Source organism: Acipenser ruthenus, chromosome 31 (genome assembly GCF_902713425.1).
Source record: "Acipenser ruthenus chromosome 31, fAciRut3.2 maternal haplotype, whole genome shotgun sequence".
NCBI lineage: Eukaryota > Metazoa > Chordata > Actinopteri > Acipenseriformes > Acipenseridae > Acipenser > Acipenser ruthenus.
In genome coordinates this window covers 10,582,637-10,610,459 of record NC_081219.1, presented here as the reverse complement: position 1 = coordinate 10,610,459, position 27,823 = coordinate 10,582,637, and the positions used below count along the sequence as shown (strand labels likewise).

The 27,823-nt window shown below is 37.6% G+C and overlaps 1 protein-coding gene across 2 annotated transcripts in view; it reads right to left on the bottom strand.

Annotated features, from left to right (window-relative positions):
* The window catches only part of LOC117396884 (retinoic acid receptor RXR-alpha-A), a 110,676-nt gene extending 99,624 nt beyond the window's left edge, over positions 1 to 11,052 (bottom strand). Inside the window, exon 1 of one of the 2 annotated variants that reach the window (XM_034909092.2) lies at positions 10,741 to 11,052. In XM_034909092.2, the coding sequence (XP_034764983.2) occupies positions 10,741 to 10,768 (28 nt within the window). In that variant the 5' untranslated portion in view covers positions 10,769 to 11,052. The remainder of the gene's footprint in view (positions 1 to 10,740) is intronic. The other variant, XM_034909093.2, reaches the window with a different exon arrangement.
* Positions 11,053 to 27,823: the final 16,771 nt, after the last annotated feature.

Sequence of the window (27,823 nt, the reverse complement as noted above, 5' to 3'; positions counted from 1 at the left end):
ATGGAATGACTCAAACTGCAATACAATGAAGTTCTCTGTTGTTCAAATGACCCCCCCCCCCCCCCCATCCACTGGTAGATTTGAACATGTTGGCAGCGGACCATGTTAAAAATCAAAGAGGGACCCTAATACATTTCTCCAGATGTTCCTAAAATGTCCCCTGAAATTCTCCAGCTGCAGGATCGGCACCCACTCCCCCATCCTTTCCACAACCAAGTACTGAAGGCAGCCAATACAGTTCCCCATTGTACAGCCTCTGGTTTTTCAAACACATTTAAGGATCCTTCCATAAACACCTCTGGGTTTTGTTAAAGAAGAGGGCAAGAGGGAAATGAGGAGGTTACAACTGAAGGAAAACTGGGTACTGAATTGCTCATGCAAGGCCTCACTTCCTGGCTCCATCCCCCAGTTATATTACACTTTGCCTTAGCTGTTCTACACTCAACTGTGGGATACAAACAGAGAGAGTCGGCCTAATACATAAATGGTTAGCAGCTTATAATTGTTTTTTCTTGAGATTCCTTATTGTACAACATTTTTTTCTCTGTTTGTCGTAATGGTTCTTAACCTGCCGTCTGACCCTCTGGTCTCCAAGGCAACAGCGACTGAAGGAAGCAGGAAGTTAGATAGCGGGTAAAGATCTATCTCTATATGTCATCTTCTATTAACAGCAGGTACAGGAAGTAACCAGGGAAGTAAGATAATATGACACAGGGAGGAAAAGGGACAAATATGCTCACCAGGAACCATTCAAAACATCACAAATATCAAAAGATTCAGCTGCTGTCTATGCTATGTATTGAATTTCATTGCAGAATGCAGAAACACCTGCTTTAGGCCCATAAACTATGAACCACACGCCACATTGAATTCTGAAGCCAGATCAAAGAGACGCACACTGCAAACAAATCGCAATTCTATGGGAAGTAGGCAGACAGGTAGGAATGGAGGGGCTTGGTCTATAATTCTAACCAAAAGGAAATTAAACTATAGAAAACAGTTATTCTGTTTCTTTATGGGGTCAATCCAGCTCAAGTGGAGGCGTTTCCTCATTTGGGGTGGGTGATGCAAAAATAGCACGTGATGGAGAAATGGTATGGTATGCATTTATACCCTTTTGTCTACACTAAGATTGTGCATTTCAAAAAGGTCAATGCAGTCCGTAGCCTTGTACACATCACAAAAGCAGATAACGAAACACAATATGTATGATCCTATTTACAAAGAGCAGTGAAACTATTGAGCTCTGTTCAACGGATGTAAACCATAGAGGATCAAAATATCACTACTGTACAGTAAAATAGCATCTCCTTAAATATGGATATAAAACAGCAGCATTTGGATCCTCCAGTTACCATTTAAATCAGATCTCATTATTGTAAATGTGGTTATATTTCCTTACACGCCAAAATGAGCTGCTAGGATGGTCTATGGAGCAGCCTTGTTTGTTTCAGCTGGTTGCTCAATCTAAAGGACACAGTTAATTAGGGAAGGAATCAACCATTTCCTTGTACAACGCAACCTGCAAAGCACACTCCAGGGCGAGAGCTATAGATCAAAAGGGGGCCGACGCTCAATAGCACTTAGGGTTCAGAATGATCAAAGCATCCTCGGTGGTCACTCTGATCTCAACAGACATTTAATGATTTGTTTTCTTTGCTTGTTGTTTACTTGCACACAGCGACAGGAAAGAGCAGTCGGTGTGAAGGCAGGCTGGGACAGAAGCTCTTTCTCTCTCTTACTGTCCGTTTCAGACATTTAATCTACTAGTTAAAAAAAACCCATAATATTATATATTCAAAGATGTTCTAAGGACTAGGCCCCTTTTTATTCACATCTTTGATTTTTGCTTTCATACATTTCACACAGGCTTATACAAGCTCAAGATTTACATAAAAGTCTGTTTAATACTGCAGAAACTATTTTCAAATTCATGAAACTGTTGTTAAAGAAGCCAACAAGTACGAGAAAATATATATATATATATATATATATATATATATATATATATATATATATATATATATAATGAATATGTAATCTAAACGTGTAATAAAACAAGTTTATGTAATAATATGTAATAAAAACAGTTCTAAACTTTAACACTGGAACCCTGTATCGGGTCTTAGAGAGATAACTACAGTTGAAACTGCAGGATGCTTTATAGGATAGAAAACCTTACTCAAATACAGGTGTGTACATCTACACCATTATTTTTTATTTTTTATTTTTCAATATTAGACACTGAACCTATCAGATTAGTTATCTTAGAGAAAACCTTACGCAAAGTAATTTAGTTCTGAAACAGTTACACTTTTTTATTATTTTAAATTGAGCTCATCATAACAAATATCAAAAGCTAAATTTAGGTAGGCACCTATTCAAAATCATTTATTTCAATTGCAGAAAAACACAACCCTTCCAGCTGTCTGGTCTTTTAACAAAAAGTACGCAGAGGTGGAAATTCCTAACGTATGTGGGATCCTTCATTACTCAAGACAGAGCTCAAACAAACCTCATTCAAAGAACTAATTGTATGATTGCATCTGTAATTTCCAATTATTTTATTCTTCGGTGTGATGACAGCACTAGCCTAAACATTTGTCTAGCAGACTTATTTTCTTCCTAGTTTTAACTCAGGACTTGCAGTGCTCCCTTGCTACAATGTTGTCACAATTAAGACTGTTATAGGCCTTAAAATGAGAAGAATATTTGCAAGTCATAAAACCTGCCAACATTTCAGGAACTGTGTGGAGGCTGTGTGGTCCAGTGGTTAAAGAAAAGGGCTTGTAACCAGGAGGTCCCCGGTTCAAATCCCACCTCAGCCACTGACTCATTGTGTGGCCCTGAGCAAGTCACTTAACCTCCTTGTGCTCCGTCTTTCAGCTGATGCATAGTTCACACACCCTAGTCTTTGTAAGTCGCCTTGGATAAAGGCGTCTGCAAAATAAACTAATAATAATAATAATAATAATAACCCAACAGACAGGCGACAGATGGATTTAAAAAAAAAGGTGAGAGACAAATAATGAGTCCAGCTTTGGTTTTGTTTTTGTAAATGTTCTTATTACATCTACACCCACAAAACACAACATTCTCCTACCTGTCCACCAGGTAAACAAGGTTCAGATCAACACATTTGACTTTTTCCTTCACCTTTCTCAGTGTCGTACAGAGTTAAGAGACGGCTTTGGCACTGATGTTAAGCTAGAGTTTTGTGAACATGCCCCACAGTTTCAGAATTATATTTTAAAAATAAATACACCTGTTAACATGACTTAACCCCCGAAACAATAATATTGTTCTTACTTTAATAACCATAATGTAAACCTATAAGCTAACCCTAAGGGACCATTCTAATTACATTCATGTGATAAAACTCTACAGGGTTAAAACCACTACAGATTTAGGCAGGGTGAGAGAGTTACGCTATTACTTCCATTTACTGACACCTTCCCCAAATGTTGATAGAAAATTGCAGTTGGTGGATATTGGTCTTCATTTAAACACCTTGTGCTTTAGTAGTGTACTTTTTTCTACTGGGAAGACACAGAAACAGCTTAATTCAGGGACTCTTAAGCAGGCATCAGTTAACACGGCTTTTCTCCTTTACAGAAATAAGTTATGCAAATATTGTACTCAAGCAAAAAGCAATAAAAACCAGGCCTGCTGAATAGATCTGAGACAGAATTAAGTGCTGGGAAATAAATGTTTCTGCCTTTGTTACTTAAAGAATATTTCACATTTTGCAGAACATAAATCAACACCATTCTACCTTATATAGTCCAGTACAAACAGCAATTTGTACAAAGTTTTGGTATTGCATCTTGCAAAAGACCTGGTTTAATAGCACTCATTATTTTTCTTGCATATTTTGCGAAAAGATCATTGTACATGCTTAAGTAGGTACAAAAAACTATTCCAATTACTTATTTGGTTTACATTTTTTAAATTGTTTTACAACCATTAATTTAGTTTAGAGATTACACATTCAGCCAGGGTTTGGCAAACTGACAGGCAGCTGTGATCCCCTGCCACCATATTAAGACACCTGTGTGGCTGTCCTTGCCATTGAAACCTACAAAGAGCAATTCAGAAACTCCAACAGATGTCTATTGTTTGCTTCACTGAGAGTAGTAAGCGCCGATATTATTATCAGATGGGTTTCATGACTGGCATACGGGCGGATAATTAAATGATGAGATAATTAGCAGAGATGCACAAAAAGGCTGTGATGATTATTAGAATGCTTCTGATGTTGGAGGTTTTATTTTCCTGGAATGGGCTGCTAAATTGCGACATGATCGTTGATGTCACACCCAGAACAGACAGTGAAGTGTTTTAAAAAACTGTGGAGTCGCTGTCAATCCCACGTGTCAGAGGTAAAAGAAGAGTTATAGGTTTATAGTGCGGTTGGGGTTCAAAGGGGACAGACTGCCGTCAACCTCACAAACTCAAACTGTAAGGGTGACTCGTTTTAAACATGCAGCCAACTCCAAATCAGAAAGCCAATGCCTACAGGTTTTTAACAACACTTATAACTCAGAAATTTCTTTAACTGCCCATTTCACAACCCCCAACCCCCCCCCACCCCCCCCCCCATCGCCCCCGCCTCAATTAATTAGGAAATAGACATAGATTTCACTGTAAAATATTGTTTTTTGCTGAAGCAGCACTTAATGTTATAACTGGGTGTTTTCAATGTGTAAACAAGTCTCTTTCGACCATATTTTTTAGTGCTTTCGTTTAAACTGTAAAGTTTGTACTGCAGTTAGCATCTTTGATTGGGGATGGGGGAAGAGGTATATATATAACAAACTGAGCTGAGCTGTCTGCAGGACTAGGAGTGCAAACTTCAGGATTTACTTGCTCAGCAGAACATGAAGACCTGGCAGCACTTACTAAAAATCTCTCGCCATTGAGGGGACAGTCTGTTCCAATAAACAGACTGCATGCTCAAAGTTCGACCCTGTGTAAATACTGTTCATTCTGGTGACCCGTTGTTGAAGCCAGTTTGCTTTCCCTGTAATAGGCAGTGTTCTATATACGTTTTACAATTAAAAGACAACATTTCAAAAGCTCCTCAAAAGGCAATTTTTGGGGAAAACACATCGCTGTGACGTTACCTTTTGCTACAGCTAGTGACAAAAGCTGTACAGCAACAGCCATTCCTGTAGTACTTAGTATGCCAGCAGTATCTGGCATTCAGTTTTAAGAGGCTTATCCTAACAGTGGCACCAATCTACAGAAAGAGCTATGTGACCAGCATGTGAACCTTGACCTGCACACTTGCTAATCGCTTTGCCAACAGGTTTTCCCCCCCATGTGTGGTACAATGGGTATAGTTCCGTTTCTTCACAGAAGACCAGGGCCACTTCTGAGAAACATTTCTAATTATGTACATCTGTCCAGAACAGCACAGAGCAGTGACTCACAAGCTTAGATCTCCAAAAGGTGAGAGACGTTATGGTAACACACTTTTGTGGCAGCCAGTTCCTCTGAATTTCCACACTTCAGCTTTTAAACACAAATATAAAATCACACTGAAGGATACAATGTGGTTGCCGTGTAACAGAAATGGAATAAAGTGTTTCCTTGTGTTCACTTCTGTGCACTAGATCAGGGTGCCACTGTAACTGATGACTGCATGTAGGAGGCAGTGTTGCAATGGGCTTAGTTAGGGACTGTGAGATTTAGTTGTTAATGTTCGGTGACTGGGAGGCGGTCTACTCGTAAGTGCTAAGAGCCTGTAGTCAGTTAACCCTAGTGGTAGGGAGTTCAGGGACTGAAATCAGTGAAACCTATTAGCCCAGAGCTCAGGGCAGTGAGGCCTACTGGTGAGAGTTCAGGCTGGGGACTCAGCTGAAACTCTGTCACTTTAACTTCTCGGCAATGCCATACCCTGAAAATTAAAAGAGACCCGTCTCTTCTGAACATCAGTTATCCACCTGTTTCTAATCCCCTTAGTGACATGTCTCAGTGACACCAAAACAAAACAAAACAACACAGAACAGCAGCTGCCATGACAACTGAAAAAGGCTGCTTTAGTAGGAATGTTGGGCAGCTTAATTCTTCTTCACTATTATGCATCGAACACACTTCTTCGTCATGTTTTAAACAGAAGTCAAGTTGACAAATCTTCTCCCCGATGTATAAAAACACAAGTACAAAAATCTGGCAAAGGCATCTGCATCATATGGAGCATGGTGGATCTGGTACTAATAGGTTAGCAGAAACCATTAAAAACCAGCCTGGGTGCCCTAGTGGAATTTACAAGGTGTTTGTTGGCAGCAATAGTCACAATAAAATAATAAAAAGTGGCGCATCTGGTAAAGGCTCCCGAGTGGCGCATCCGGTAAAGTGCAGGATGCGCCCTATAGCCTGGACGTCCGCTGGTTCAAGTCCAGGCTATTCCATTGCCAACCTTGGACGGGAGTTCCCAGGGGGCAGTGCACAATTGGCCGAGCGCCCTCCGGGGCTGGGGGGGGGGGGGGTGCGCGTGTTTGTCTTCGCCGCTCCCGAGTCAGCGCAGGGGTGACAGCAATGAGCCAAACTTAAATAATAATTGGATATTCTAAATTGGGAGAAAATAATAAAAAATAATTGGTGACTACTAAATTTAAAAATAAAAAAATAATAATAAAAAGCAGGAGGGGGGGGGGGGAGGGTACTGTGTTAGGGAAATAAAACTTTGCAGATCACTCTTCCAGAAAATACTGTTTTTACGGCCTTATTTTCTACTGTAAAAGATGACCTTCACACCTGATAGAATTGCCACAATAATATAAGATTCTGAGGCCAAAGGTTGAATGCATGGGGACTGAGGTGTATAATACCTACCTATCTACACTATAAATGAATTCAGCTGCAGACATTTCATTTGTGTATTTTTCTTTTGCACTTAAATATTAGAAATGTAAACTTCTTTCTCCATTATAATTTGGACGTGTTGGACATAGATTTGTCAATATTCATTCACAATTCATATATTAAGCTAAAATGATGATATTACATACCACTATACCCTGTATCCCACCAAATTGCCTTACAAAATTTGGAGAGAAAACACAGGACAGTAGAAGGTGATTATGAAGCCTAGTGAAAGACAGCTTTTTATGATATCTTCTTATATATTGATTATTAAATAAGGATTTATATTTCTGTCTACAACAAATATGGGTCTTTTTTTTGCAATATATCTGTCTAAGCATAAAAAAACAAACCATATAAAATCCAATAAAAAAAAGTCAGGACTACAATCGTGGGCTTTGGAAGAAAATTATTTTCATAGCACATCATCTCTGATTAAAATATTTGGCCGGACAAGGACAGGAGAAAAGCCAATGCTGTCGCTTTAAGCCATTAACTATCCCAATAACCCTTGCCAATAAAAATGACAGCTGTGGTCGCTCACAAGGAGGCTCAGCATCACTTTTGAAACACAAAACAACAATGCAATAAACCAATCTGTCTCCTTTTAATTACCCCCCCCCCCCCCCCCCCCCAAAAAAAAAGAAAGTCACACAATGTGAAAGTATTCTTTTCTCACAGTCATTAAATTGTCATGAACTTCAAGGGGTGACCCTCATTCTGGACCAGCACTTACCCTGGGAAAATTCCAGAACAAGGGTTCAGGCAAACGCACACTGTGGACACGTACCAGTTAATCCCAGTAGCAATCCTCTAATGCTGATCGTCAACAGGAACCGCAAAAAGCTGCTGCTGTCTGACTGGGCTAGCCATATATAAAGAGTTTGTAAACACATTCGTTTGTGGTTATCTAAGAAAGTTATTAGTAGTACTGTATATCACATATACAGGCTAACAATTAACCACCCCATTAACCAGTCATCATTAGCACAGCTAAGAAATTCAAATGAATTTTAATTCCTAGGGGTCTGTTTTAATGATGAAAGCAGCAGTGGTTCTAAACACCGCCACCTTTAAGCTCTGTATTAATCCTGTTTCTGTTTTCCCCCAGCGGTGATTTATTGACCCATTAATTAACATAATTCAAGGATGGAAATTATTGCATAGCAGTTTCACCCAGTCCAAGTTTTATTACAAGCCTGATTAGCCCAGTGGTATAGGTAACCAGCTCAGATGTGTCTTATTAAGCTCAAAGTAAAGCCTGGAATGGATCAAATTACTATGCAATGGGAGTCTTATTTCCATCCCTGTAACTGAACATAAAGTGAAGTGTTACGAGATATCAGAGTGTGCTACGAGATTAACGGTGGCGGTATTCCGATCCACCACTGCTCATTATGCCATGATTATTGTGTTGTATTCTCGCACTGTTCATTTTTATTGTCCACTTCCCGGGGAGCCCGTACTGTGTTTGATTTGTTTATTGTCACTTGTGGATATTTATATTAAGTATGTATACATAGCCGAGTCTGGATAGTATCTGGAGGCACCGTGGGAGAGACATGATGTGAAATGAAAGAACGGTGTACATAAATAAGCTGGTTACTGATCATTTTGCAGCTCTGACAGGCACTTTTTCTACATTAGCGCTTGACTGGTAAGGGAGGTCCTCACTGCACTGCATACCGAGTTTCCTTCACAGCTCCGGTAAACTGTGTTCTAACTTGGGTTGCTGCTACAGTACTTCCTTTGCTCCACTTAGATACCTGCAGAAGAGCGATTTTATGTTGGCACTCTGTCTAAAGCTACTTAACCACAAAGCCATAGGGATGATTCTAAGGCATCTCAAGCAGTTAAGGAGGAAATAAGTAAAACAAAAAGAACAGGGTCTATTACCAATATTCTGGTTTACAAAATAATTTAACGCTTCAGGAATATGCTTGGTTGTATCTAACTATGTGATTCTAATTGTTTTATGGTGATAGTATACTGTAATGGTCTGACAGCCAATAGGTCACTGTACCAGAGCCAGCCATGTTTCAGTTCTGACAGCAAATAACAGCAGATCAATGGAACCCTTCCTTTGATTCACTTTCATCCACCTCCCAAGTGCAATAAAACATGTGCATTCTGGAATCATGTGGTGGGAATGCACAGTTGTCCTTGAAGTACTAAACATACCCTACCATAAAGAATAATACACTACTGTACCTAAATAAAACAAAAGGTAGGACAAACTTAATATTAAGAAAAACTACCAAGTTAAGCAGGAAACCAATTCGTATTTGGAGCTGCAATTTTTTTTCTGTTTAAAAAAAAAAGAAAAAAAAGGTCCAACTTTGAACTAGAGCAAAAGTTTACTCATATTATATATATATATATATATATATATATATATATATATATATATATATATATATATATATATATATAAAATGAGCCAGACCGGAGACTGAGGCGCATGTTGGAGACCCAGTGCCGGAATTAGCTACTCTAAGACAAACCTGAAGTGTGCGTTTGACTTATTGCTGTTTGTTTTTGAGCTGAACTGTTTGTTTAGTTTCCAGCTCAGTGATCATAATAGCCATCTGATTGAATCAATCCCACCACACACCGAAGTGCACTCCGACAGCACGGCCTTACATCATTTGTTTTTTCACCACAACCTGAATGTTTTGTTTGTTTGTTTGTTGCAAATGAGATATGCAAACGCCAGACCAAATCACAACAAAAGTAGCGATGTTGTCAGTAACCATTGAAACCTCAGAGTATGCGCGGCACCTTTCATTCGTTCGTTCCATTTTTCCCTTTATTTTTACTTTCACCAATCATATCCCTGTGCTGATTCGTAGTGCATCAAATCAATTTGCCCGTTCTCCGGTTCTAAGGACTGAGCGTCTAAAGTTATCTGCATTTCACCACGGGGTTAAAGTACTATATATCGGGATTAAACACAAATGTGTTTCTATTTACCTACTTAATTTAACAATTTGCGATATTTTTAAGTTGATTTTTTTTTTAATATGCCTATGAAAAATAAAACGTTCTAAAAAAAAAAATGTGATTAATAACCTGATGTTAAGACATTTATGTTCTGAAAGTGCTGGAAATGCATTTAAAGTACCCCCTAGCCTAGTATATCAGGTGTGATGTTTTGTCTTACAGTACGGGTAGTTAAATTATTTCGACTTGTTTTATTTTTTAACTGCAACCCTTGTCATGAAATACAAATATGTTTGAGTTTATGGTATGCCAATACTACTCCACACCGGTACGATACGGACTGTGCTACACTACATAACGAAAATACTACTACAAGTGCTAGAATGTGTGCAATGGCTAGAATTTCTGACGCAGAATATTGTTTGTTTACATTAAAACATCAAATTAAACATGTCTCACATACAGTTAATAGAAAATGGTTTAAAATGAATCACGAGTACAGAAGTGTGACACTTAAAATTCGCTGTTGCTCTCGCTTGACAAAACCCTGACTGCTCGTTCAGTTTATGTTTTGAATTAATGTCACTGAAAAGAGAAAACATCTCGTCACCAAACGTGAAAAGAGGCAAGTGTATTTACCCAAAACCTGTAACCACTTACACGTTTTATTTTAATATGTTCTAAATTAGTTTACAGCTGCACGCATAAAGTCTAAAAACAAACAAGTTAAAATAAATAAATAAATACGTCTATATAAAAAAAAAAAACACGTTTGTCCGAGTTTACATAATCTGCAAATGAACACGACAACACATGCGGCGAAAACAACACTAAATGATTTTCACAGAACCGCTGAAGCTACTGCTGTCGAAATGCTAATGCAATCTCAAGTATAAATACAAATTATCAAAAAAAAAAGAAACTTACCCAATGACAAGAAAGGTTTGGTTTCCATAACTGGTGGGTTAGCTCATGCCAGCTGATCCAGACGTTTTGATGTTAAAAACGCTGAAAACCAACTGATGTTCGCCTCGGAGTTGAAATTGAGAGATCCAGTGGCTAAATGGATGGTCTAAAACGCCGAGTTGTGCTCTAACAAAATTCACCTAACAATGCAACTAAACTACAGTACAGTACAGTACTTGTATCTGCTTTAGAGTCTCTCTCTTTCTCTCTCAACTACTCCAACTACAGGAGCTGCAATGCAAAAGGGACCTTCCCAGGGGGGACTCCCACTGCCGCAGGCACCCCTGCAGCGACAAGGGGGGAAAAAAACACCTTCATTATTAACTCGTCGCACCCAAGCTGCCAGCTTTTCACAGAAAACATAATGCATAAACCACATCTTTGGTAATTTTACTCACAAACAGACGCAATAAATACAACACGAACCATATAGCCTGCACATGTAAAATACTGTGCAGACACCAAATCATGCCGTTGTGTAAATACAAGCGTTTAAGGCACAGATATACAGTATGAATATATTGCGTTAAAAAAAAATATGATTTTTTTTTTAGCATCTTGAAACTCTTTGTCCATCTTCCCATTGAAACTATACCATCTTCCCATTGAGGCTATACCATCTGTTGAGCACAGGGAGCTGTGGGCTGGTCAGCCGACTTCCCAGGCTTGGCCCTTGCTTCTTGGGTCCAGCTTGGTTAAATCCATGCTTAGGTGCGGAGGGTGAAAACAGATGATGGACCGCTTGACAGTGGGAACAGGGCTTTTCAAATTGATTAAATATATATATAAAATAAAATAAATAAGCAAGCACATCTATTAGAGCGTGGCTCTTATCAGCCTCAGTAAGCTTAATAAAGTACCCTTGGACTTCACGCATTTCTGAAATTATATTCTCTGTGCACCATTTACATACCCTATCCAGCTTATTCTACATAGTGAGGTGTTGGCAGTCACAATGAATGTGTGAAAGCCACAGGCTAAAACAACAGAAGGGTAACATATGAGTTAGGAAACTTGCTTTTTTTATTTGACAGAGATGTGGTGAATTGAAATGACTGGAAAAAGAAAAGTTCAAACAAAATGAGAGCCCAGCTCTTCTAATGTACTAAAGCTGGAAAATCCAAATGCTTTTCAGCTGTTTAACAGTTGCCGTAGGCCAGCACTATGTAATTTAAGACAGGCACAACAACTTTGGCTAAAACGTCTCAATTGCTGGCTCTTTATCCTTCTTAGACCAGGCAACCTAACCCTGTCCTTCACAAGTGATTCACGGCTCCTGACCTCTGACTGTGGTCAACATAAATCTGCGGAACATTTTGGTCAAATCTGCCAAAGGCTCAATACAAGTCATCTGTCTTCATTTTTTCTCACTCTCCACCACATAAATGCTTCTTTATTAACGTGATCCATTTTTAAAGCTTCAGTTTCCTTAAAACAACGCCCAAAATCTCTCTACGTTTCCTAAAGGTTCTTTTATCTGAATAAATAGTTGATAAATAGTTACCTTAGGAAAGGTAGTCTATGATTAGTGCTAGTTAGGGGCAGATACAGTATACGTTTTGTATTATTCTTACAGAGCAGCCTTTTTAAATATGAAACTTTTAAACTACACCTTTAAAGTAGCTGCTGCTTAACAATTGGGAGTCCCCAGAAAGATGTCTTTAAAGGCTTCCTGGCAAAACGTGATTGTGTCTTTGTGTCACTTCACATGTTGTGATATGAATGGTTTCTACTTGCTTTACCAAAGAGAAATCATTCATATCACACACAGGCAGTTATTAACTTGCTTTCCCATTGTTCCTGGTGCAACATTATTGCATTAATGAACCTACAATGACCAGTGCACCACAATTTTATATAGGTATTAACAGTTGCCATATTTGATTTAAAAAACGAATACTTCCCATTACAAATATTGAAATTTCCACCACAAAGTAAAATTAGTTATTGAGAATGTTAGAATCATGAAAATAAAAGAAACGTTGGTTTTTTAGCGTTCTCCAAAATTCATACGTTGTCACAGCTGAGGACTTTTGTATACCTTTAAATTCAGATAAGGTTATCTTTCTATAAAAGCCATACTCCAATTTAAAGTGCTATCTTTGAACACTTTTATACTGATTCAGAGAATCACTTATTTAGACTGGTGTTTTCAGAGCAAGCCTTTCACAATCAGTCACAAGTGCTGGAACAACAAACAAGATACTTGAAGAAAAATAGATACAGAACCGTATCTTAAAAACAAATGCTCTTAGTAGAACATTTGTTTATAAGATAAGGTTCTGTAATTGTGTCTGCTGGGGGCAAATACAGCTATGGACAACAGTTTAGCATCACCTAGAATTTTAGGATTGAGACACTACTTAAAAAAAAAACTATATGAAAATAACGTAGATCTTTTATTTAACATCATGAATCAAAGAAACTACAAAATGATATTGCAAAAGTCTGTCGGAAGCCATAATAGCAGCACAGTATTTCATGTTAGATTTGAAAATGTCACATTTTTCAATTTTTGTAAATGGAAAACCACAAAGCGGTATGTAATTTAATATTTTAACTTGACATTATTCAGCAAGTTACATTTGACTTTAAGAAGCAAAATGTGTTCATTCTATAGGGTGATGCAAAACTTTTGGCCAGCAGAATGAGAAAAACGCTGAGCAGTGACAAACTGCAGAATGTCCTGTGTGCTGCTGGAGTGTGGACCATTCTCATTAGAAGACTGGGAATTCAGATTCCTGGCTTGGCTGGTGGCTAGGGGTCAATAGCCAGTCTGGAGCTGCTGCAGTGTAAGAGGTCAGTCTCCACTGTGACAGGGTTAGCGGTTGCCTTGGGGGGATGTATTTCTTAAACAGGCTGCTGATCAGAAGCAGACTTTGGCAGGCACAGGTTGTGGGGGAGATCACTTTTAATCCAGCCACTGCACCCCCCTCTCAGTAGGAAGCTTTGTAATGTAAAGCCGGAAGCTCCCACAGTACTGTACAGAGGGCTAGAAGAGACAAAGCATGAAGAACTATAGGCACTTGAGGACTTGGAGGGGACTTGTTAATAAAGAAGCCAGCATTATTTAATAAATACAAAATATCTCAAATTCTATATTCTATATTCTATATTCTATATAATATATATGTACTGTATGTATGTATGTATGTATGTATGTATGTATGTATGTATGTATTATTATTATTATTATTATTATTATTATTATTAGGAGGGAAATATGCATTACAACATATTTTTTTTAGATCATTCATAATTTTCCCTAAATAGTAACATAACATTATCAATTAATAATAAACTATTACAATGATTCTAAACTGTGACTGTTTCTGAGACTGAAAAGTGGTCCGATGCAATAGTTTTCTGAGTGCTTGTCACTGCCTCAGTCTGTGACTCAAACAGACAACCGTTTGCAGGGAACAGAATGTTAGAAATGACATCTTAAAGTTCTTTACGGCTCAGTAAACAGGGGATTGCTTCCATGAGTGTTCTCTGAAAATTAGTATTTCTTCTGAGAAACTAGGAACTTTTCCTCTGGTAAGTTTGAAGAATAGTAATGGTTAACTGCACCAGGGGAGAGAGTGGATTTCAGCTGTGATTATCAGCACAAATTAAATAATATATTGGTTGGGCCCCAGCCAGGGATCTACTGCTGTACATCGGAGAACAGTTTCTACTGCTCGCTGCAAAATATTTTCATAAAAGATGATAGCCTCTAAGGTTCATAGCTGCTATCAATATTAAACATTACATTAGGAACGCTTTGGCTGCGACATATATAGCATTTAAATTACACTGCAGGCAGCCATCGAGGCTAGATCTAGTGCCTATAAAATCCAGACGTTTCATATACAACATAGTATAAATCATTCTTTAATACTGTGTTAGACTGAAATTGGCTACGTCGAGGGGTAATAATAAATCTCCCCTTTTCTGTACATATCATTTTGTTAAAAGCAACTGAATAGTATTTTCTGGCAGGTATTAACAATCCTGGTAGCCTGTGGGCAAGCTCAGTAATGTTATTTAAAAATTAAGTTTTGTAAAATTAAGTGCTGTTATTTGGACAATCAAATCAGTTGGCCACAGCAAAAGTATGACATACTAATAAAGGCCCAGTAACTTTATTTTAAATTAAAAACAAGTTTCTGTAAAGAGCGTATTTGAGATTTTAAGTTCTGCTAACTAAGGTTTTGTAATCCATTTTTTGATCATTAGCTCGGACCAACCCCACACAGCGACCCTCAACATTAACACTGAAAAAGATTTGTCTACAAGACATTCCGAATTTAAAAAAATATACAACCTGATCACACATAAAGACATTACTATTGTAAGTGCTTAGTGCCTTTAAACACATATAACCTTGTCTCAGTGATGTCATTGGTAGTTAACTATCTTAGAGGGGGAATGGGGCAAAACCAAAGCTGGCCTTTTTTTATTCATTCATTACTTTACTTTACATTACTTTACATTACTAAGAACTACATAAAAAAGAACATTTAATAATAAACTATTAACTAATAAATAATGATTATTAGGCTTTATTAATGGGACATGTTTTTAGTGTCTTAACTGATAATAACTTGCTTAGGGGTTAGTGATCAGTCTGGAGATGCTGCAGTGTAATTTATACTTTTTACAGAGCTTACTGCATACTGTATATAAAACATACTGTAATGACTTGTTTTTAAAGCAGCAGGCTGACAGCTTTTAACACTGGTCTGATAACAAGACACACAAACACAGTCACACTCACCCACAGCCCCACTCACGCACATAGCTGCTGGCATAATAAATGACACTCTTTAGCCAAGACTCGTTAAAATAGATAAACCTGACACAAAATTCCTGACCTGACTGTGTTGCATGTCAGTTTTGCTGTTGCTATATTATTCTTTGTTTAACAAACACACCTATTAAAAGTTGTGCACAGCTTCTGTTTTAATTACTGTTTAGAGGAAGTTTAGAGCAAATGTTTTGTGTATTTTGACAGCATACATACAGTACAATTGGCTGAATTGAACAGCTATTACCTGGAGAAATAAACAAAGAAATAAAATTAATTCAGTGCTGGTTCAGGCAGGGAACTCACTTTCAAGCTAGATTAAACATCAAGCATATTAGATGCCTCCATTACCAGAACATTCGTCAGTCAAATGGCTAGTATCTCAATCATCATTCGATAAACAGCACGTCCAATGATAAGCTAGAAAGGGCTTTATATCTTACCTCAATCCATTCGCCCCCATTGTGTGTCAGAGTTCGCCTCCTCCTCCCCAGCCTCTTCCTGTTTTTTGGCTTCGACTTAAGGGGAGGGCAGCTATACTGCCCCTCTGCCCATGACTTTCCTACAGTCAGCCTCTCCACCAACATCACCAAACTACACTCTGGGCAAGGGTACCTCGAAGGGCGAGGCCATAGGACAAAGATGTCATGAAAATATGTATAATGTAGTATTTGCTGTCTAAGCTTTAATAAATATTATTCTTACTATCGTGTGACCTTTCCTTACTGAAACAAGAGCTTCTACCATTTCAAACATGCAATGTCAATATGTGCTTACCATTCTAACTTTAAAATTAAAATGAACTGTCTGTCTATCCCATTCCAAATAGACTGCCCAAGAGGAGTCCCAATTCCAATAGAATACCACTACCTAGATTTATGGCTCTGGTGGTCAACCACCAAGGCTAAGGGGATGACTGCAGACGGTTAGATATTAAGGCAATCTCCCTGGTCATAAGTCTACCCATTTCCGTCCACTGTCTTTAACTTCAAGGGATATCTCTCCTTTCCTTTTCCAAACAACTTAATGGCCCTTCCCCCACTTACAAGCCTGCAAAGACAAAAACACATGGGAGCCCCCCCCATGAAGAAGAAGAACCCATTCCTGAGTGTTGCATACCAGCCAGAGTGAATCAGAAGACTTCTTTGCATGCCTCTATAGTGCCTACAGAGCTCATGCATTTACAGCTTGATCTGTTTGTCCTTAAAAGCAGTTTTTGGGTTAAATCAAAAGCCACCAGTAAAGGTTAAAGGAGTAATTTAGTATCATTAAATGCGCAGTTCATCGGTTTTTTTATTTGATTTTTTTTCTTGGATTTTTTTTTTATTGGATTGTTATTTTAAAAATATGATTCAAACTTGGAAAATGACACTGCCATTGTAACACCCTTTATCTCTTTATTAGTGACAAATCGCAAAATATACTTTTTGAAAAGGTAAAAAGGCATGTCAAATTTTACAGTCAAATTTTATTTAATTCATTAATGTATTTATTTATTACATTTTTGTTTTGTATTATGTGAACCGGCGCCAAGTGTGTTGACAGATTATTTATTTCAACATCTCAAAATGTAATTTTAGCTGCAGAGACACCGGCTTCATATCCCCCTTGAAACATGCAGAGGCAAGAAAACAAGCCAGTGTTCACACTGTCGCTCGTAATTTGCTGGTTAAAAAGACGTATAGAATGTGCATTGTAACAAAAGCTTAAGACACTGGTTTGTAAAATAACATTGCTTAGCCCATTACTTAAACATTAAGAAAAGAACTGATATCATGAGGGAAAAAAATGATAAGACAACCACAGGGCCCTGTCAAATGTTTTACGTACCTTTGCAAAGATTTGGGATTAAACTAAATTCTGTTGACAAAAAGATACAGTAGAATTGTGTCAGACCCAGACACGCTCTTTGACTTGACATCTTTAATTTGGTTGAGACAGTCTCCCATTTAAATTAAGCTACTGTTTGTTACAAATATGTTTTGTAAGTTTATTTAACATATTCGAAGCTTTGAGATATGATATTGTGATATTTCAATGTTTTATCAGTATGTATTGGTCATACCCATTCTGGCAACTACTCCTGCAGCTACCCATGTGGTATCACAGGCCTTTGGCACAGAACCATTGCTTTGCCATTGTAGTGCAACTCCATTGCCACAATATTGTACAAATCTCTATAAATATATGGTTTACCCTGCATAAAAACCCCGAATCCATGTGTGAGCCCTCATCGTTGTCAATAGGAAGTTGCACCTGGTCAATTTCTATCAGTAATACCACGTCTCCCCAGAGTGAGATCTCTAGAAGCACATCTGGCCCCCTATTATAATCATTAACTCTTTGCATCTATAAGTGTCTTGGTCTTCAGAAGAAAATTGGCGTGGAGCAAATCTGTCAGACCGATTCCTGAAAAAAAGCCTTTTTAGAGGGGAAGAAACCAAAGGGTTAATAAAAACAATTCGAGTTCCAAATTCCATAATGGTTTGGTTTTCTATTGAACCAATTGTATAAAACCACCTGTTGTTTAGTACTAGCAAATTAATGCTTCTTATAGAACCTATGAATACATTTCTATAAAGAACACTCAGGAATCATACTTTCTCAGACTTCAGCTTGCGCATGCGTTTTATTTTTTAAACCGTCGATAAATACCAAAGGGGAATGCTAACCATTCAAGGGGAAGCAGAGTGTGGTGAAAGCTGCACTATACTGTAGACGACTACAAGAAGCCCTTTGTACTGAATATCCAATTATTTTCTTTTTTTTCTTAACAAATCAAATATTGTATCTTTTCTCTGCTCTCTGTTTCTAACAACCAGGCTTAATGCAGATTTGTCAGTGTCCTAGTTAAGTGTTTGTTTTAGATTGATATCTTGAGCACTCTCATAAAACCCAAGCTTGTCAGCATTTTAAAAGTTATGTCTTACCAGAATCCTTTCATTTCGTGACATTCCCTAACCATATGCAATTCATTACTATTAGTAAAACGACATTCTAAAAGTGTCCTGTCTAATTTTAAATAATTTTACTGCAATTTTGATAATGCTAGCAAAATACTAATCATTTTAAATTGCAGTGACTTTAAAGATTTTTAGCTATTTCGGCACAGTACCATACTAATGTCCATTTTCTAACATCTAATAACTGCAACTATGACAGTAACCATGACTATGACTTAATAAATGAATGATTAGAACTTAATGGGCCAGATTACAAGAGCTTTAACTAATGACTTCTTTAAAGTTTTTTTTGGATTACTGATTAATCTTTTTTAAATTAAAAAACTTTTTTTTAAAATTCAAAACTAGAAATAAGCCCACCGAACAGATTCCAGGATGAACTGTTTTATAAAATCTTATTTTCAAATAAAAATGGATCGATTTTCATTGCTGTAGAAATGCTGATAACACTTTATTTGAGTTGGATACTGTGTAGCAATTATAACACCTCCATAAACATAGCATTGTACTTAATCCTTCATAGTCTTCACAATCAATATCTGTATCAGTAACATTTTTTTAAAACATTTGTTACAAACCAAATCATCTGCATGAAAGTGATTCATCACCATTAACACTTTTATTGTAATTACTAAGATCTATTAAATAATTTGCAGCGTTATAGTAAAGAATGACATAACATTTGTTAAGTCAGTTTTCAAAGAGCCAATAAATGTATTATGTATATAGTTACACAGTGTATGTAGCCTTTATGAATGCTACTGTACATAGTGTCCAATTTAAATAAAGCGCAATTTCTCATCATTCCATTGTTTTTGTTTCAATATGTTATGTAAAAAATAAACTACGGTGATGGATCCCTCATGTTTACCTTGTCACAGCCCCTTAGTGATTTATGTACTGTGAATAAAGCTTGCTTGAAACAACAAGAACAAAAAAAATGTGGCTCTGTAGCTAGGGACTGTGAACAATATTTGTTTTCCTTTAAAAAAAACCAAAAACATAGGGGCAAAATTTTCTGATATATATATATTTTTTGTGTTCTTTTTTCATTTTTCATTTTTATATTCCTGTGTCTTTGTAGGCTACCAATCTCACTGCCAATAGGATTCTTATTGGCACTAAGGCAGCTGCACATAACAAATTCTTAATATAACTACCCATTTCCCTTTCAATATACTTAAGGGCAATAAAATGTAAATATTTATCTTTCTTCAGCCCTGATGTTAGACTGCTGACAGCAGTGGCTTTTTGTTTTCTTTCTTTAATGGGGGTAGAAGTATACTGGTAATAAGAAACCCCCAAAATGCTGTTGCCAGTATTTGTATCTAGTCATTCCATTGTTTGTTCTTTCATGTAAATGTATTATAAAATGGATCACTAACTTGTGTTACATTGTTGTGCAGTATACAATGTAAGCAGAGGCTGAAACACAGACCGTATGGGAGCTATACTGGAACATGACTTGTCTAGGCAGAGAAACCTTGCAGAATTATGCTGTAGTGCCCTGGCATAACTTTGGGACGTCTTTTTTTTTTATTCTCAACTGTAAATTGTGCATGCAAACCAACAAGTTGCTAATCCTAGCATGCTGCAAACCTAGCGTACAACTGCCTTTAGATAGACCTATGTATTTAAAAGCTGTCAGATGTATAGAAACTAGTCATTTGTTTTATTTATTTTTATATCAGAAAAAGAGCGATGCTGTATCTAGAGAGCCACTCGGCAGCAGCGCTGCATTCTCGTCATTGCTGCCTGTCTGAGCCCTCCTTCTGAGGGGCCCCTTTTCAGGGATCTGCCATTTTGTCAGACTGTAGAAAAGTCACAGGCCAGGCAAACTCCAGAACAGAGCGGGTCAGAGGCGGGTCGACTCTCAGAAACTCCAAAGCCATGCAAGCAGCTATTTTCCCCTCTCTTTTGGTGGTGGGTGGGTGGAGGTTGGAGGTGGGATGTAAGTGTTAGGAGAAGACACTTGGCTTTTAGCAGGGGGTCTGTGAGGAGCTGCCTTCCCTTACAACAAGCCCTGTCAACTGTCTAGTGACTAATCGGCCAACCTCATTGACAAGTACTGATGAGCTGCTTTGAGGCAGGGCCTCCGAAACAGGCTACCAAATGTAATAATTTCCCAGGCTTCCTTGGTTCAGTAATGCGATTTTCGGGGCTCGTTCTGGTGTCAAGGCTGCAGGGTGAACCATCCATCTTCCTTGAGCTTTATAATGAAGAAAACACAAATTGTAGAGATGCACATTGCTGCCCTTTCTTGTTGTTGTTTTTGTTCTTCTTTAACAAAGCCTTTGTGTTGCGTCAGCCAACCTATAATGAATAAACTAAATCTTCACCAAATAAGCATTTACAAGACAGCAGCTCTGAAAATGGGTGTGTAAGTTGTGAACCTCTTATAGATATTTGGATTTGATCTACAAGATGTAGTTCCACTGACCTGCTTCCACGTTATTTGTGCTGGAGTTTTGAGGCCTTTGTTAATCTTGTGGTTATAGCAAACACAGATCCATTCATGCATATACTACAGTACAATTATGAATGTAAATCCATTTAAATAAGTAAAGCTTCTCCAGGTATCTCTTGTGAAATAGATTCAAATCTCAACCAGAAGTGGTTACATGAAGAAATAATAACAATGATATTGGCACTAGAAATAATTATTTAGTAGAAATAAGTGTTAATAGAAATGATGCATTGATGTGTGTGTGCTCAACAACTAGATGGCAAATCAATGTAACCTGTATGCTAAACTATGCATACTAGATATCTGCCAGCCATTCTGAGGTTTTGAATCCAATTTGCATACAACATTGAAATCCTCAAAGAATGCGTTTGAAATCTAAAAGGCATTGCGATGCTTGATCGAATCACAATTGCCCCGAGTACTGTACAATATACAAGTTTTCTTCTCTGAGAGAGGGAACGCCTTGGAGATTGAGACGCAAAGTTGCTCTGTAAAGCTCATGGTGATCTTAGTTCATTGGCAGGACAATGAGGGGAGGGGTACAGCATTGCTGCTGCACTGTCTGAAGGCAATGATCCAAATCCTCAGCACTGAAATGATAACTGCATTGTTGTACCTTGAGCTCAAGGCTTTCCATTAGATGTGTATCAGCTGTAAAAGTGGGTCGTTATGTCTGTAAGCTTGTTTTTCTTTTTGTTTTGTATACCAAACTGATGGCGCATCTGACTCACTTTTTATCATGTAGTTCATGGCGGCTCAAAATATAATTGAATAGATGATACAGCATCATATATATATATACTAATTAGATTTAGCCCAATTTCAAAGCCAGTAAATATCTACTGTTGCCGGGATGCTTTGACATTTCAGTTTATATTAATATTCTGCACGTGGCTGCTGCTATAAATCAGAGCATCGATCACATGGCATGCATCATACATGTAACACGGCACATTTTTTGAGTTATTGATGCATCAACAACAACATTGCACCTTAGCTAGCACTTTAGATCTGTACCAGTGCTTGGCTCATTTTCTAAGTACATGCTGTGTAGCAAGCTGCCCATAGAAAAACCTAAAACCAGAGGGAAAAAGTCTTAATGTAACATTACACAGTAATTATTATTATTATTATTATTATTATTATTATTATTATTATTATTATTATTATTATTATTATTATTATTATTTTAAATTATCCTTAGCATAAAGTATATTTTCTATGGTGATGATCAAGGCTCCATCCATAAGTCTCTTTCCTATTGAAAAGGGCCCAATTGTTTTGGCAAAAAATGCTATAGTTCCTTTACTCTGATAAACCACTAGTATAGTACACTCTTTACATGAGGTGCCTCAGTTACCTACTCTACATATATTTATAAAAATATATGTTTGTGGGGCTGGCAGAGTTGAAAGGTCAAATTGCGTCACATTGTGTATTGTGTATTGTGTAATGATTTTACAGACAAGCTCAAAAAGTAGCACAAAGCCAGGTACTGGCAGATTTAGAGAAAATTGGAGTAAAATAATCAAGAACAAATTAGATTGACTGAAAGCACTGTAAAATAATAATTAAATGTAAAAGTAATTACAATGATGTTTTAAGCTGCTGTACCATGACGTGCAGTGGTACCTCAGACAGAATGGTACAGCATTAAACGCTTCATGCCAAATTCAGTATTTATTCTCCTAATACTTTTTGCTGGAGAATAGTGTGCAAATAATTAAAAGTGGGTGTCTGTCTTTGAGTGCATGATATATTGCAGATTTCTTGGCTATGAAAATGTCAGGATGACTCAAGTGAGTTTCTTTTCTTTCCTGCTGTTTCGAAATCATTTTAATTTGTAAAACATTAAGGGTAACATGTGAAATTTAATCCCGTCGGCAAAATTGTCTTTGACAAGAACCATCTGAGATAGCACAAATGACAATGTTTCAGGCCACAAGTCAAAGTTCACTAAATAATCGGTTATGTTTGAACCATCTGGAACATGATCTACTGTAAATACTTCAACATGTTTGGACTGACCATGCTCTTCATAAACAGCATGTTTACAATCTGATTTATGACTGGGATGAATCAGAATCCAGCTTCAGTTTTTTTTTGTTCACTATCTTTTTTAGTCTTTTAATGTTCCTGGCTTATTTTATAAATATAGCCTGGTTTCCTTAAAAAAAAAAAAAAGTATACTCAGACTTGTTCCCCCCAAGGCATTTTGAATCATTGCCAGTGATAAGAGAGAAAATTCAATTCCAGAAGATGAAATAAAAATATGACTGTTCAGTTCATGTACAAATCTTTTTGTCTCACATTGCAGTAGGGCATATACAGAGTAGCAATTAGAATGCATGGTATTCAAAGGACAATGTTCTTCTTCTCAATACGTGATCCAATATAAAATACAAAGTCAAAACCTGCCTTTGATCATTCTCTGTGGAATCCAGTTTATATAGTGCTGATATTTGTTGGACAAAAAATTAGAAACACCTGCCATAACACTGTTAATAGAGCCTTCACAGGCTGCCAGCACGACACTGATTCAACATGAGGCACCTGTATGGTGTCCCTGGAGGGATACGTGACGCTTACCACTTCTAATTCCTTCGGGGAAGTTGGGGTTGGAAACCCGTGTAGTCTTTCTTCTGTGCCTGCTCTTATCCCCCTTGCAGTCATATTTTCCATTTTCCCCTTGCACCAAAATAAATACAAGGGATATAATTTGCTTCATGTAATCATATGAAGGCAAGCCTATTTACATGTCATAGTTTTTAACCAACCTCGAATGCTGTGTGGCAGTTGGTGATTTACATTCCTTTTTGCAAGTGTTGCCAGCGGTTTGGGTGAAGTGAAAGTAGCATGCACACCTTATGAAAAAGAAACGAGTTTAATATTATATTTTCTATACTTATTTACCCTTATAGTTGAAATTGGTATGGGCGTGAAATATCCTAGCTATTGCATTGTTGTTGTTTCACAAATGTCATCCTGATGTTATTTGAAAAACACAATGCAATAGCTTTGTTAGTAATAAAAAGCAGCACCTGTAATTTACAAGCTTCATATTGCTTCTCCTTTTCTCTGGAGCTTAAGTTAATGATCAGGATTTCAAAGGATGAAAATGCTAGATTAATTGTCTGATTCAGATAATGCATTTACAGGTTTCCCTTATTCAATGTGACATCCTGAACCCTTTAAACATTGATACCATAGCGCACTGGGATGTCAATTTTAGATAATTATACAGATTAGCTTCAAAGGAAGCCTGTCTGTTTCTCCGGTTGGGAACTTGGCCTATGGAGAGCAGGACAAAAGCAATGAACCTCTCACTTGAATATTTTAGTGTGTATTATTGCATTGAAGATAGTTAATTGGAAGGTACAGACGTGCTCAAATTTGTTGGTACCCTTACAGCTCATTGAAATAATGCTTCATTCCTCCTGAAAAGTGATGAAATTAAAAGCTATTTTATCATGTATACTTGCATGCCTTTGGTATGTCATAAAATAAAGCAAAGAAGCTGTGAAAAGAGATGAATTATTGCTTATTCTACAAAGATATTCTAAAATGGCCTGGACACATTTGTTGGTACCCCTTAGAAAAGATAATAAATAATTGGATTATAGTGATATTTCAAACTAATTAGTTTCTTTAATTAGTATCACACATGTCTCCAATCTTGTAATCAGTCATTCAGCCTATTTAAATGGAGAAAAGTAGTCACTGTGCTGTTTGGTATCATTGTGTGCACCACACTGAACATGGACCAGAGAAAGCAAAGGAGAGAGTTGTCTGAGGAGATCAGAAAGAAAATAATAGACAAGCATGGTAAAGGTAAAGGCTACAAGACCATCTCCAAGCAGCTTGATGTTCCTGTGACAACAGTTGCAAATATTATTAAGAAGTTTAAGGTCCATGGAACTGTAGCCAACCTCCCTGGGCGCGGCCGCAAGAGGAAAATCGACCCCAGATTGAACAGAAGGAGAGTGCGAATGGTAGAAAAAGAACCAAGGATAGCTGCCAAAGAGATACAAGCTGAACTCCAAGGTGAAGGTACGTCAGTTTCTGATCGCACCATCCGTCGCTTTTTGAGCGAAAGTGGGCTCCATGGAAGAAGATCCAGGAGGACTCCACTTTTGAAAGAAAAACATAAAAAAGCCAGACTGGAATTTGCTAAAATGCATATTGACAAGCGACAATCCTTCTGGGAGAATGTCCTTTGGACAGATGAGTCAAAACTGGAGCTTTTTGGCAAGTCACATCAGCTCTATGTTCACAGACGAAAAAATGAAGCTTTCAAAGAAAAGAACACCATACCTACAGTGAAACATGGAGGAGGCTCGGTTATGTTTTGGGGCTGCTTTGCTGCGCCTGGCACAGGGTGCCTTGAATCTGTGCAGGGCACAATGAAATCTCAAGACTATCAAGGCATTCTGGAGCGAAACATACTGCCCAGTGTCAGAAAGCTCTGTCTCAGTCGCAGGTCATGGGTCCTCCAACAGGATAATGACCCAAAACACACAGCTAAAAGCACCCAAGAATGGATAAGAACAAAACATTGGACTATTCTGAAGTGGCCTTCTATGAGTCCTGATCTGAATCCTATCGAACATCTATGGAAAGAGCTGAAACTTGCAGTCTGGAGAAGGCACCCATCAAACCTGAGACAGCTGGAGCAGTTTGCTCAGGAAGAGTGGGCCAAACTACCTGTTAACAGGTGCAGAAGTCTCATTGAGAGCTACAGAAAACGTTTGATTGCAGTGATTGCCTCTAAAGGTTGTGCAACAAAATATTAGGTTAGCGGTCCCATCATTTTTGTCCATGCCATTTTCATTTGTTTTATTATTTACAATATTATGTTGAATAAAAAATCAAAAGCAAAGTCTGATTTCTATTAAATATGGAATAAACAATGGTGGATGCCAATTACTTTTGTCAGTTTCAAGTTATTTCAGAGAAAATTGTGCATTCTTCGTTTTTTGTGGAGGGGTACCAACAAATTTGAGCACGTCTGTATATGTATATGTGCTTCAATGCTTTCAAGCAGCTGCTTTAAATTGTGCCAGCTACAATTATTGTAAGAGCTCACGAATCGTAATCTTGTTGTACAATAATTGCTGCACAAAACCTATTCTTCCAATGTTCAACAGCTTTCAACCATGTAAATGTCAGGTAGCTTTACTGTTCTCCTAAACTCAATGCTGCCTTTTCCCTTAGATCTAAAGCAGGGATGGCTAACTTAAAAAAAAAAATTCTGCAGGGATCTTAAAGACCTTCTTTAAGAACGTACCTTTAAGAAATGTGCTAGTTTTAACTAACCACTAATTCCCTAGGCAGGGCAATGTCTTCTTTTCAGCTCTTGTCTCCCATAGACATTTATTAAGTAGACTATATCAGCCAAAGATTCTTTATATTAGTGCCACCACCATCTAGCCACTAAAACAGAAGGAAACTGAAGAGCAGCTCCTGCACTCAGGAGAAATCCCCTTAAAAACACAATATCAAGAATAATTCAGAATGACTGCAAAAAAAAAAAGGGTAGGATAGCAGAGTGGCAAAGCATAGGACAATCTGGTAAAGTCATGGCAAAGCACAGTGGTGTAATAATGGTGAATGTGGTGTTTGCAGCATTACAACATTACAAAAGTGGATTTTAGTGCTGTGCATTGCACGTCATACCGATATCCTTTAGTTACACAGCCTTAAGACTATCACCAGTTATTAAAAATAAAATATTAATAACCCCTTAGCTCTGTGCTCAAATAACATTAGGGATTTCGATAAGCTTGGCAAGGTGTTTATGTCAATGAGACCACCTTGCTCTGGGCTTTTAATTAATTGACAGACATTACTGTGAATGTCCGAGGAGTCATCACTTTGGTTTCTTCAGGGCATTGTTGTCATTGGGTTTTCATGGCTCAGTACTAGATGGGATGTTTAAATATTACATAATCAAGTTTTTGAACACCCCGCTAGTATAATTATTAATTATATTAGTTGCTTTATATTTTTTTTATTGTGTATATGTTATTTGTAATGCACCTTGGGATATGAATTGAAAACTGCTGTCTAAGTGATTATCATCATCATCAGTCCATCAATTCAACAGCATACTTTTCTTAGGCTGCACTTTTACAGAAATGTTTCTATATTCAATGGCTTAATTACATTTTTATCACGTCATCATGGTAACAACCCTGCCACATATAACCCCCCCCCCCCCCCCCTTTTTGATATCAATACCGCTAACATAACATTTCTGTACACAAACTCATATTTCATTTTTTGTAATTTTAAAACAGTTTGCGTGAACTCCCTGGAGTTCGAGAAGTTGCCCTGACATAACTTTGAAAAAACAAAAACCATGCATGCATTGTAGAATAGATACATAGAAAGGAAACTTAACATGGTACACTAAGTGACTAAAGGGGATATTTACTCTGTAAATAGTTGTATTCCTATTGGCTAATGGTTCGACACCTCTACAAACATCAGTGCAGATTCCAACTCCAACTCCCCTGACAGATTTGGAGCTGGTGCCCATTGTGAATCAGGCACGCGTCTCTCCACAACTATGAAACACTTTGCCGACAGCTCACATTGAATCAGCACCATCCTGGCAGCCCAGTGCATTTCTAATTGTGTGTCTAGCCTTGTGTGCATGAAATTAAATAATTAACTGAGATAGAAACAAAATGACTCAATCCTAGTTTTCTAGTTTATCAATCTAATCAGTTACCGCTCGTTAACTCTTTATCAACACAGCTGTGGGGTAATTTATTAACATTACTACATGCAATTAAAAGAAATGCATAAATCAGGTTT